The sequence below is a fragment of the Fulmarus glacialis genome, unplaced genomic scaffold, assembly GCF_000690835.1.
Source record: "Fulmarus glacialis isolate BGI_N327 unplaced genomic scaffold, ASM69083v1 scaffold28178, whole genome shotgun sequence".
NCBI classification, from domain to species: Eukaryota; Metazoa; Chordata; class Aves; order Procellariiformes; family Procellariidae; genus Fulmarus; species Fulmarus glacialis.
Window position 1 is genome coordinate 44,043 of NW_009226772.1, and position 13,724 is coordinate 57,766.

The 13,724-nt window shown below is 36.7% G+C and overlaps 1 protein-coding gene across 1 annotated transcript in view; it reads left to right on the top strand.

Annotated features, from left to right (window-relative positions):
- LOC104080514 (connector enhancer of kinase suppressor of ras 2) overlaps nt 1-10,999 on the top strand; it is a gene marked incomplete at both ends in the record, with an annotated part of 48,966 nt that extends 37,967 nt beyond the window's left edge. Inside the window, 4 exons of the mRNA XM_009582930.1 lie at nt 1,330-1,463; nt 5,064-5,275; nt 9,081-9,170; nt 10,785-10,999. Of these exons, the coding sequence (XP_009581225.1) occupies nt 1,330-1,463; nt 5,064-5,275; nt 9,081-9,170; nt 10,785-10,999 (651 nt within the window). The remainder of the gene's footprint in view (nt 1-1,329; nt 1,464-5,063; nt 5,276-9,080; nt 9,171-10,784) is intronic.
- Between the last annotated feature and the right edge of the window lie 2,725 nt (nt 11,000-13,724).

The window sequence follows — 13,724 nt, forward strand, 5'->3', positions numbered from 1 at the left end:
CCTGGGCTTTTCTGCAGTATAGGCATAACGCTACAGTCTCAAGATTAATATCTAGAAAATGAGAACTGGTTATTCTGCACAGGAATGCACTTAATAGTGCTGGCAGAAGGATCTTTCTACGCACCCGTTCAGTCAGTATTTAGAGCTTCTCTGCCATCAATAAAATGTGAAATGCTTGTGTCCTCCACTAGTTATTTAGGTCAGAAATTATAGGTATGGTGAACTCTATAATCCCAACACTTCTTTCTTCAAGGAGTTCACTTCCAAAAAGATGGAAGGGAAAGAACTCTTTCAAAGCAAAACTCAGCATTTGTTTAACATTAGATTAATTTTAGGGTATATGAAGATATACTGATGTTTTGCCATTTTTCTTTTTCTTCTGCCTGAGTTTAGCTATCACACAAGCCAAGCAACGTAAGGCTTTTGGTTTTGGGGAGATATGTTATTAAGTAGACTAAAGCAATCAAAGTTTTCTTCTCATTTCATTTTTCTGCATCTGTATAGAGACTGTTAGAAAATCTTGCTATAATTCCTAGCCCTACAGTGATTTAATAAAGTCTTCAAATGGTCAGTCATTATTTAGCTAACCAAGTTAGTTAAGTTGAGGAAGAAGAAGGGGTACTTAATCACGAGAGAGAGAGAGAGATGTGATTAAGAGAAAGGATCCTATTTGGACTGGAATGATAGCTAGAATGCATGATTATTCTGCAAGGAGTGTACAATTTATTTACCTGTGAGTAAATGTTACTTTGTGAGGAGTGTGCCCAGGGGAGTGAAGAATAATAATAATCTCCAGTTTATTCTGTCTCATAGCGCATGTGCTCTGAGGACGCAGTACCTGATTTTACAGCATCTGCAGACATAAACTGAAGCTTTACAGTTAATTCTTAAGCTGTAGAGCAGATGGGGGGAGATGACATTTCAATTTAATGCCTACTTATGCACCTTTTACTGTAAACACTAGACTTTTTCTTTACAATGTTAGTTTAATTAAGGAATTCGCTGGATTCTGTATGTTATTTACTCATTAAGATTTCAGCAGAGGCTCTACTGATTACTATTTTTATGGCCATTGGCAATAATCTTGCTGTGCAAAAGGGAAAAAGATGTAATCAGAGGAGTCAATTTTATAAGCACAACACATGTCCATTCGTAGATCTGTCTCCTTAGCCTGAGTGTTTTTTCAGTCAGTTTAAAAGCACACAAAACATTAGAACTGTTAACTAGTTCTTTAACTTTCTGGACTATAGAATGTTTATAGCTTTTTCAAATAAAAATGTATAATATATAGGGATAATCTTGATTATTTCTCTCTCTCTTTTGAACCAGCCTCTTATTCCTAGAAGCCCTACAAGCAGTGTTGCTACGCCATCCAGCACTATCAGCACACCTACAAAAAGAGACAGCTCTGCCCTTCAGGATCTCTACATACCCCCTCCTCCAACAGAACCTTATGTTCCAAGGTAAAAAAGATCATTTCAGGTACAATTCGAAGTAAAAAATATTTGTAAAGTAACTGACCATTCTGTTCCTACCTGTTTATCAGCCTGTCCTGCAGGATTAGAATGAGAATGCTTCATTTTGCAGGTGAATGGGTTATTAAGGGTAGAAGTGCTGAATCAGACCCACAATGATCTGAATCAGTGTCTTGTCTGCAAAACAGACAGTAGCCTTTAGAAAAGAAGGTTCAGTACCCTATTTTCTCAAGTGTGGGATAATCTATTGTCTCTAACAGTCTCATATTTCAGAAGAGCAAAAATTATCTGAAACCCTGAATCTATAACTAGGAAAAGAGTTCGTGTCTGTCCCTTTGCCTAATAACCATGATGCAATAAGGGAAGCTGAGCTAAAAGGAAGAAACTTCCAGCTTCAACAAGAGCACTGTTCTGTTCTGCCATAGTATTTTCTTTTGATTTGATAGCGTTAGAGCAAATTTCAGGATTGCGTTTTAGTGTGGCCACTCTGCTAGACTCTGCAGTGACCATGCTGTTCCCTGTAAATATATCTGCTACTCTGACCTGCCACCTGGAACAGGCATTTTCATCTCTCTGGGCTTGCTGAGCCAGAAAAGCAGCAGATCCTCCTTGCAGATTCATCACCCTACCCTCACATGACCTCAAATGATTCAGTATCATTCCATAATGTACACAGATGTTGCTTTCCTAAAATTCTGAGAGAATTATGGCCTATAAATAATATGGAAGTAGCTACCCAGAGGTCTAGGAATGTATTTAAGAGGAATCAGTATTTTTAAAGCTTCCATATTCTTAGACACAGGCTATCATGTGTCCAGTCAATGTATTTTTAAATTACTTCTTGCTTTTCTTTTAGTTAACTTTCTTGGAAAAGTTGTAAGGGCAGCATGTCCTTTCTTGTACCTGAGTTTCTTGTAGCTGAGTTTTTCTTAGACTTTCTTATCAGTAACTCTTCTAGCCAATTAATAAGATGTATAACCTGATACTGACAAGACTTTCCTGGGGGTTATCCAAGAGTGAGGTATATGGCAAGTTAAATTGCCTACTGGGGAGAAGTTGTGATTCTGTGATAAATTCTTGCTCTTCAGAGATATGAAAAACTTTCCAGGGCAAAAGAGTGACTTTCCACTTCATGATTTAGATGATGTCACAAGCCTTTTGTGAAGCTATAAGCTGAGTCCCATGTTCCTTCCTCATCCTTGCCTCGTCTGTTACCTGGCTTGGTTTTTATTTCTTGAAAAAAAAAAAAATTGTCATTTTCTTTCGAATGTGACACATATAACACAGTCCAACTTGCTAACACAATTACTGTAGTATCTGTCTTAAAGTGAAAAAGAGACAAACAGAATACATAATCTACTTCACTAATTTTTTTTCTTCTAATTAATTAAAAATATTGTCAGTCAAGACACTTGAGTTGTTTATAGGGATTGAATGTGTCTTTTATGTCTCTGATAACAGTATTTTCTTATGTCTATGTAAATATTTTAAGGACATGGTTTTCAGAAAATCCACAGAAAAAATCAAGTATTTAATTCTACCCCATTAATGTAAAAAAGCTGCAAAAAGAAACCCCAACCAAAACAGAGTCTTAGGTTTCTCTTTGAATGCAGTAGTTATATGGTAAAGACCTGTTGTTCCTGAAACTGAAACTGTACTATCTTAAAAGAAGTAGTGCCTTTGTACTGCTACTGATCATGTTTACCACCACAAAAATACTTTTATTTGATAAGAAATGCATCGTCTTTTTTGAAGTATTTTTAGTGAATATTTGCTGCTCAGCAGTTTTTGAGGTCTGCTTTAGAAATCGCGACCTTCAAAATGCATTTTGATTATTTATTAATAACATTTCTTAAATCATTATGATAATGCAGTAGTTTGGACCAATTCTGATTAAATCTTATAATACATATTAGTACAAGCTGTAATCTTACAGAGAGATTAAGATATGTACATCTGAATTTTTTTTATCAGCTTAATCCTGATGGACTATACTTCATTTCAGAAACCTGTCCTATAGTGTACAGTGTTTCTGAATAATCTGTTCTGGCATTTCATCAGGTTTTTTTGTCCATGATTAACTATATTTAAGCATGTCTTTATTTTGGATATTATCAAACTGTTCAGCATCTGTTTCTCAGTTTGTTGTTGCTGTTCCAAGGAAGAAAACCCAAACAAACCAACCCTCCTTTTGTTACTGGAATGGAGTAAAAGACTTGATATTTTGATGTAAAGATCCCTCCAGCTCAGGCTGCCCTCCTTATCGTGGAGGTTTCCTCGTGCCAGCCCCTGATGGTAGCTGCAGCACCGATTGGCTTCTGGCTGGTTTATGTCAGTCTCCATCGTGTTACCTGCCAGGGTCCACCAGCACTGTCACCACAGAAAGTCTTTCCATGACTGGTGATGAGCTCACAGCCCTGGTGGGGCTGCACCACAGCCCCCCTCGCTAAGCCAACACCATCCCTGCTCTGGGAAAGCTGCCTGGCAATGTAAGCGTAGTGGGGGTTTGTGGTGCTGCGCTGTTGCAGCCAAGGCAGGATGGCCCTTTCTCATCCTCCGTGGCTACCTGGGTCCCATGAGGAGGCTTTGCTTTGTCCTCAAGGAGCCTCAGGGTGCCAAGGGAAGTATGGGTCAGCACGCTGGCCAGCTTGGAACTCACATGGCAGTCCAGAGGGGCAGAAGCACTCCAACGAGTGCATGAGGCCCCAGCTTCTCTCTTGGCTGCCTCCCATGCATTTTGCTGCCCAGAAATTACTGTCCGATTAGGTCTTTTGCAGCCATCTCCAGGCACAGTCCTACCAGCAGGTTTACTGAGCCCTGCTTCATCTAGTGCAAGGAGAGGGCTCGTACCCCAGGCACAGCTTGCTCTCGTTTGATGCCTTTGAGTAGTTTGGATTTTCAGAGCGTGGGGCAGGATTGCGGGGAAGGAAAAGCAATCATCTTGGGGATCTGTACATAAACTGCAAAGTGCGTGCCTTGCAATGCATTGCTGTCTTGGGACAGCAGCTCATCATCAGGTGCTACACACCCTATTTGGTACTGCGTGGATGTACCTATACAACTTCTAGGCCTGGATTGATTGTGCAAGACTACGTCAAATGTCTGTACATCATCGGTCCCTGGTTCTTCTTGCTCTGGGGTTAGTTTGTAAGGAATCAGACTGAATTTTTCCATGCTTGCCATATAGCCATGTCTTAAAACTATCTGAAGTATTTAAAAATGTAAATATAAAAAAATTAGGTCAACATTACTTCTCTGCCCTAAATCACAAAATTCTAGGTAGATTCCAAAAAACAAGAAAAAAAGAGTAACTGCACATCAGCTTTATTTTTATGGTTCTTTTCAAGAGAAACCAATAAGATGGATACAGTCTGTAAAAGAATTGAATAAGCAGAGATGTGTGAGATAACTGGCACATACATGCATACATATGCATATATGATGTGTGATCCTGATGTTGGTCGATGGCATCTGTTTCCTGCTTGTATGAAATATTGACATATTCCCATGTGTATTGAAATATTCACAGTAAAAAAAAAAATCAATGTCTTAACCCAATATATTAAAAACCTCTCTTGTTTACTAAAGGGATGAAAAGGGAAATCTCCCATGTGATGATGTTGGCAGACATATAGTGGGCAAGCCAGTTCATACAGGATCCGAATCTCCAAACTCATTTCTTGACCAGGAATATCGGAAACGCTTTAATGTGGTTGAAGAAGATGCAGTTTTATACTGCTATGAATATGAGAAAGGAAGAACAAGTGGTCCTGGAAGGAGAGAGAGCACACCAACTTATGGTATGGCATTGATCTAATAAGGATAATCACCATTTGTTGATTTTAGGATTTTTGTGCATCTGCTTTTGTTTTTAAGCATAAAAATATTTTCAGTGGCCATTGATTTTGCTAAGAATTCTATACTACTTTAGTCCGATTTCAGTCTAAGATCTTATTCTGTGCAAGACAAAGTTACTTACTATGATAGGGAGGGCAAATCCAGTTTTATATTGATGATTTTTCTGAATATAAATTCTATAATTTTGTTATCAGCTTAATTTTTCAGATTATGCTTCAGTATTATTTTATTCAAAAAACACCTAGCAGAAGCCCATATATTTTTACTAAAAATACAGGATGGAATTGTTCTCCCAGTGTAGGGGCAAGACTTGCATAAGTTTAGGAATTCAGCATTAGAAAAATTTACCCAGGTATAATAGTTTTAAAGATCAAAACCACTTCAGATTTACCAAGAGATGACATGCTGCTTTCATGCTGCACTGCTCTTTAAAACTCTTTAATCTTTCTTTAGTCCCAAAAATGAAGTATGACTAATGATAATATCCTTTTTTTGTAATACTGTATTAACCTCCTGTAAATTCCTATATGGGAAGTGATGACTTCCTATATATAGCAGTTCCTCTTTATTTGAGGTTATGTATTGTCTAAGAATTTTGCGTGTAAACACAAACGTGTATTCTTGCTACTTCCACATCTTGGATTTTGATTTATTTAGGATGAGAACTCAGAAACAATTTCTGGTGAGAATTTTGCTCCTCAAACCTTTATGTTCCAAACCTTATTTTCCTTTGAATCTGTTGGAACTCTTCCTTTAGCTAGTATCGTAACTTGTTTCAGCTTTGGACTGGGAGAATTGGTTTTCTGTTGCCAAGTATAAAATTGTGCAGTCATAGAGTTGTTAGGATATAGAAGAAAATGAAGAGGACACACTTGAATATTTTTTCACCCTACTTGCTATGTTATTTCAATTTTTAAACTGAGCATAAGCTGTATGTTGGAGTTGTTATAGTAATCCTGACATCATATCCCTTTGAGAGGAAGTGTAGATTTAGTACATCATGCAGCCAAGCTTCAAAATCACCTGGGAACCATGATATAAATTGAGCTTGAGCCATGTAAAGTATCCTCAGGACCTGGAGCAATGTGCTTGCACAACATTAAAGGATGCATTTTCATAAAATGCACCCTTTCTACACAACTACACAATCCTGCTGCAAAATCCTCAGTATCCTTTGGATTTCAAAGTGTTTTCAGGTGTTTTCTAACCATGCCCATAGCGTAAAAAATAAGTGCCAAGTTTTCAAAGTGGATATATCAATTTTATTACTCCAGTATTTCAACTATTACAATTGGTGGATGCAGTCAGTTCCATTAAAACAGAGATGTACTCTCTGTTCCAGATGTTAAATTTTAATACTGGTGGTCTAGAGTGAAGAAGAACACATTTCTTCTTCAAGGACTGCTGAATCCATTATTTTGTTACAGGATAGCTTTTTTAGCCTTTTTTTCTATTAGCAGAAAGGCTTATAAATACATGGATCAAAGACTGCACTGAAAATCAGTCATTATTTAACACGTTTGTTATACAGGCTTTTACTTTTGATCTCACTTCTTTTTTAATGAATTCATACCCTCAAGTCCATTTTCATTTAAGTGTATTTTCTAAAAATATTACCATTTCAGCATTAAATTCTAAAGTTTCCCACATGGCATTTGTTAGCATAAGATTTGTGGCTAGGCGTGACCTTAGGATTACACAGAAATCTGGGAAATGACAATAACACTCTTCTGGCTTATGGTGACCCATTAAAGAAGGTCAAACAGAGTTCCAAGGCCTAGAGAAGTAATTGTTTGCAACATGTACTCATCATTAATTATGTGGTGGTGTTAATTTTTTAAAAATATTTCTCAGTCCTCCTTCGTGAGAGGTTAATAGGGCCTTCCATAATTTCTTCATTGGAATCTTTTGACATTTTTTGACAATGTTAACAAAGAGATTTCTCTTTCATGCTCTTACTGGCTTCCAGCTGTTGTATAATTGTTGCTAATTGGCCTCGGAAAGCTTCTGTTCACATCCCAAGGAAGAAATTTTCCTGAGTGTAGTCACCAGGGAAAACAGATTTAGGGAATCCCTGGGGATTAACAAGAAGGAGATTAGCAGAGGTAACAGGCAAATGAAACTTGAGTTTAAGGAAAGAAACAAATTTGGTCATGAAGTTTTACTGCCATGTACAAAAAACATACACTTTGAACAGCTAGAGATTTTGTCAAAAATTTGTTATGGCTATAGCTTTTGATAACAATCAGACTTTACATGACTTTGTAGCTTTTGTATCTTTTTAAGTGTGCGGGTTCTTTCAGTAAGATACTGTGAGTTCAGCCTCACAAAGAAGAGAAAGTTGTATTTCTAGAAAAAGTAACCATTGAAAATTACTTCCGATCAAGTAAATATGAGCCTAATACATCCCCACTCAGGAAATGACTCCTTAACTGTGTGCTCTAAATCTCACCGGCTTCAATCAGACTTAAATATGTGTCCATAAATAGTAAAATAAATGATAAATAAAAAGTTAAATATATATGTTGTATTTCCTGAGCAATGATGTATTTGTGACCTGATCCTGTGGTCTATACCAAACATACACCTTTTTTTTTCAATTTTTTAAAAAGGCAATACAACCTTTTATCATTATGCTGCCTACATGGTATTGGTATATTTCCCATGAATGCCATACTTCAAGAAGTAGATAGACATGTTTGAATATTTGTTTTCATTATAAACACGTCTTTCTTTTTCAGTGTATCATGGATTTAACCTCAAAAATGTGGAATAAGACCGATCACCTTTATGTAGGAGTTTTCCACTAAAATAATTAACGAGACTTCTGAAGTTTTTACTTTAGGCTCTGCTACTTCTAAAACCAAATTATTTTTCCACTTTTCAGTTTTGTGACCAGTAGATCGATTCAAAAAAGAGTGAGGGCTGACCTTGTTGTGAAAATATTTTATTTTCTGTCTGCTAGATATTGTGCCATATGCTATGCTACTCTGTGTTTTGTTTTGATATACTGTTTAACTTGCTAAAAACTTCAGACCACTTTAAGTAATCCGACTAAGTTGCATAGCACACTCTCACTGAATTTTCGACTATATTTGTGGAATCCTTAAGCAGAAATCATAGTTCACAGCATTTTTAAAAATCAATTCACCAGCTTCCAAATCAAAATTTAAAAGATGTAATAGTCTTCAGCTTTTCTGTCTCTTGCTGTCTGAAACCAAGTGAATTTACCAATAGTAATGTTTGCTTTCTGTGCTACAAAAGAAATTACATGTAGAGGTTTTCTGCTTCCTTTCTTACTCAGTCACTTATGGATCTTTTAAGCCCACCAGCAAAGATGCTATTTGTGAAAGTACTTTAGTGATGTGGACACGTTTCTGTTGCCAACAATTCACATATGCTTTAAAACAGTTCTCTCTGTGTGTGTGCCAGGGGCTTTTAGTTTAGTGAAAACGAAAGTAATTTGAATGCGTTTGTCAGTCTCAAACATCAGTCCGCTGATGATTTTGAAGGGGACTGGATTTATTTTCTAAACTTAAAAAAATCCATTAAATACTTGCTGCTTCCTGTCTGTTGAAGAAAACAGAACTCCTATCTTAACCTCTTGTTCAGAGGCAATGCTGGATCATCTTTCATAAGCAACCCTGTAGAATAGCAGCTTAGCACACAATTTGTTCTTTCTTCTAAAGAATGTTAGTTTAATGCTGCCTTATGGTGCATGATCTCAATTTTTTCCTCTGTTTCCAGGGAAACTAAGGCCTATTTCTATGCCAGTAGAATATAACTGGGTGGGGGATTATGAAGACCCCAATAAAATAAAAAGAGATAGTAGGAGAGGTAAGTGATCTGAACACACATCTTGTACAAGGCATTATGGGTTTTATCATGCTTTAAGCTACATATTTCAACCTCGCTTTGCTGCTTGCTTAGATATATATTTTTGTGAACCTGTTTTGGGTTCTTCATTATGTATACTTAATTTTTTGCAGAGCCTCTATTAGGATTGAGGAAGTTGCTCAGCCAGGCAAAAGAAAACCATGACTGCAAAGCCCTGCAGTTTGGTTTAACTTTATATTGGCATTTCATTGATTCAGCTGTATTATGATATCCATTTCGAAACTGGCCTTAATTTTATAATGCTAGAGGACAAATGTGTGATTATTACTGATAAATATTGTTATGCTTAAATGAGAATTATATATCACATTTCTCTGTCTTCATGAGTTCTTTTTGGATGGAAAACATTCTAGAGCAGCATGGGGTTCACCTCAAAATCATTGAGGATAAGTTCTTCAAAATTCTGGTTTGTGAGGCCCAGATACGTAACTTCACATACAAAATGGTAACCTCTGAGATAGCTATTATCACCCAGGAACAAAATGTTACCGTAATGATAGATATTTCCATAAAAATACTAACTAAATATTCAGTAGGGTTCAAAAAAGGAAACACTGTTAGGAATCATTAGGAAAAGAGTACAAGACAAAATAAGACGTATTCTTATGCTGCTGTGTAAGTTCTTGCTCACGCTGGGTGTGTGTGCAGTTCTGGTTTCTTCATCTCTTAAGAAAAATACAGTAGAATTGAAGAAGGTTTAGGAGGCAACAAAAATGATCAGATGTATGGAGTGGCTTCCAAACCAGGGTCAATTCAGTAGCCTGACCATCATCAGTTTGGGAGAATTTAGGCAGGACATAATAAAGGTTTATAAAATCTTGTGTGGAATGAAATAAGGAAATAGTTTTTTTCCGAAACAAGACCCAAGAGACATCAAATGTCTCCGTCAAGTGCTGGTTAAAAAGAAAAAGAGCTGGCTCCTCGTGCAGTTTGGGTTCAAGCTAAGGAACCTCTTGCCACAGGAGGTTGTGGATACCAAAAGTTCGCATTAATACAAGGAAAGACCAGACAAGTTCATGAAAGACAAATCTGCTTATGGTTCCTAAATTCACAAACATTGCTTCTGGCTCAGGATGTCCCTCAGCTACAAGCTGGTAAATGCTGGAAGAGTATTCTGGGAAAGTATGGATGATACGGTGAATGATCTCAAATAAATGTTCAAAGCAAATTGCTTTTAAATGTATGGCACCAGAGTCATTTGTATTCATTAGGATCTTGTTTAAAAAAAAGATTACAGATATGATCATAAGTGTATCATTGCTCATTTTTTGAAAACTCCAAGACAAAATTTATTGATGTGAGGCTTCTTTTATATTCTGTTCCTTTTATTGTCAAAGATACCAGAAAACTGCAAGAATCATGAATTTTCCCTACCAAAAGATTGCTTTCTTATTATATCCAGACCAAAGAAGCAAATGCGTTTTGTTAATGAAATAGTCTTAAAGAGTTAAAATTGACAGTAGATCTTAGCAAAAATATTATATATTTTGGAAGCAGGATTAACATACATACAACAATTCACAATGATGTTTTGCATTACTTCTCTTTCAACAGAAAATTCATTGCTTCGCTATATGAGCAATGAGAAAATAGGTCAAGAAGACTACATGTTTCAAAGGAATAGCAAAAAGGATACTGGGAAAAAGTCCAAAAAGAAGGGAGACAAGAGTAGTAGTCCAAGTCATTACTCACTGTTGCCTAGTTTACAAATGGACTCATTGAGACAAGAAGTCATGGGCACACCTGGACCAGAAACTGCTTTGTACCACGTGAGTAAAAATAACATTAACAAAAGTTGTTGCTCTGTGCTTGTGATGAGAGACTGTCTTGTTTTTACAGTGGTGTTGAAACCATTTTTGGACTGCTGCTGTTGCACTGATTCCTATACGTCGGACAATAACTAGATTTCAAAGAAATATTTTAGAATTCTTTATTTTGCTGTTACAAATGTGGGATGGACGCCAGTGTTTTATCTCCTTTAACTAGAAGATGATATGTTTGAAATGGAATGTGGTATCTCTGTCTTGACTTGCTTGCTACTGATGGAAAGGGAAGAAGCAGCAGTTTCCAGACTGACTAGAAACCTTCTTTCCCGCATCTGTCACTGCAATATGCTAAGTCTTATCTGATGACCCCTTTACTACAGGTACTTGACAGGCCTGATAATGGCAGGAAAACTTGTGGAAGGCATTTGTTTTTCCTTTGAGGTAAGGGGAGCCCTAATGTGTGTAACTGTTTTCAACATACAAAGCAAATGTGAAGGAAGGAATTCTGCTGAATTGGATGTAAAAGGAAAATTGCAGTAACTGGCTAGTTTTTAAATGTGTCAAGAAAATGGAGTTAGAAGATCACAACATTTTAGATATATCACGTTCACCCCATAAAAGTATTTACATTTTAGATCTCAGTAAAAGATGTCATTGAGGAGGAATATACACACAGTAACTGTACAACAAAACAATAGAAATAATTGAAATCTTCATATACTAACAAAGAGTATGTAATTTAGATTGCCAGTGTCTAAGGGAGATGGCAGTGTGGGCTTGTCAGGAAGTCTGCTGTGAAAAACTGGCAGGTGGAGCTTCACTGAACCTTTAAGAAACAAGTAATTTGGTTTCCTGTTGTATAACCTCACTACGGGTTATCGCATTCTAATTGGTGTAGATTAATTGAAACTAATGGAGCCTTTACATTCTTTTACACCACCTGAATGCTTGGTCTGCTGGCTTCTAAAACTCTTTAGTGTGCTGCAATGTATAGGTGAGTCTGATAAATTTCAGAGAAGGTGTCATTTAGTATTAAAAGTAAGTGGTTGTGGTGCACTTTAATTAAATCAGGTCCCCAGATTCAAGAACTGCTATTCTCTTTCCTTTTCATTTGTAGTAATTTAGGTATTTTTCTTACATTATTATTTCCAACTTTATTTTTATGCTTTTTTCGTAAGTTGGAAATCTGATAGTGGGGAGATTTCCATTTGCAAAGGCAGACTGATATATAGTGTTTCCCTAATACATGAAGGCAAGGAGATTGCAAGTGTCCCCAAACTGTCCTCTTTCTAATGTCTGCAGTCTTTCCTAGAAGGAACCTAGTCAGTGCAAGAGCCCTTGAAATCAAATATTTACAGAACAAAATAGAAAAGTTATTTGTGTAATGGAGGACTTTCCACTCCGTAAAGAACAGTGTGGTAAATTTGCAACATTTTCCATGTATTGAGAGAATACTCATCTCTCAATAACATTTCTTTATTAGTATACATCAAATTCCTGACACTGCAGTGAGAAAAACTTTTAAAGTGCCATCTTTGTTTTTCCTTGGTTTCCTCTATTACCCATTATGTCTAGTTTCCAAATTGTGTACAAAAATAAATTATGTACACAGGAACTGGAAGATTCATCAAAATTCTGGTGTGGAAGTTAATGAGCAACCTTCGAATTGACAACTGGCATTTTTCATGTAATTTGGGTACCCGTCCACAAAATACCTGAACTGTTAACACCACAAATTCCACCAGTTTCTGCTATCCTTTTTATGCATCATTACCATTAAAGGATGCCTCTCTCTATAATGCCATTAAATCTTCAGCATCTTTTTGGAAATTTAGTGGGAGCTTATTTATTTATAAAAATAAAGAAAGGTTATTTGTTCTTCAGAATACAAATCAGTATTGATCTGCTAACTGGCTTTGAAGCAAAATGCATGAAATAAACAGAAGGAGGAAGCTTGGGCCATTGATTTGTCCCCGGGGAAATGGGAAGGAGCCCTTCACAAAGCCTTTACAACCCTCTGCACCTGATTATTGCTGGTACTATCGCTGGAAGCCACCTGGCTGCCACCGTGCAGTACAATACAGTTCCCTTTTTTGTGGTGGTGGCACCCAAGCATACTGGCTTATGGAACTCTAATCCAGTTTGCAGATGGGGCTATATATCTTTGCCACATAGTGGAGCCAGAGGTTTTGTAATAAATTGGACTGAACTTTTCTTAAAATCTTAAATAAATAGTGCAGTGAGCAGATAAAGAACAGGGGAATACAGATAAAACACAAGGAACTCACATCTGACTGCAGTACAGTTTTATTAAACTATAGATAACAAATGGGACAATGAAAACATACTTCATGCTCAAATTGCAAATTGCATCTTAAAGATCACTAAAAAGTGGCTGTCCTATTAGAAAATATTTTTTTACAAGCATCAGCTACCTAGTTTTCACAAAGACTTTGGATTATCTGTAAATGGGAGCCTCTGGATGAGCATGAGTTCAGTGCAGAGGAATCGTGGTAACTCCAACAACTTTCACTGTAGTGAAAGAGACTGAAGTTTTTGGTTTGGGTTTTTGTTTGGTTTTGTTTTGGGTTTTTTTAAGAAGTTGATGTTTTCATCATACTAGAATATCAGATGAAGAGAGAATACTGTGACTCTCTGTGCTGCATACCACAAGCCAGTGGATTTTCCTGAAGTAAAGTGCAGCTCCTACCAGGTTGCTGTAGTTGAA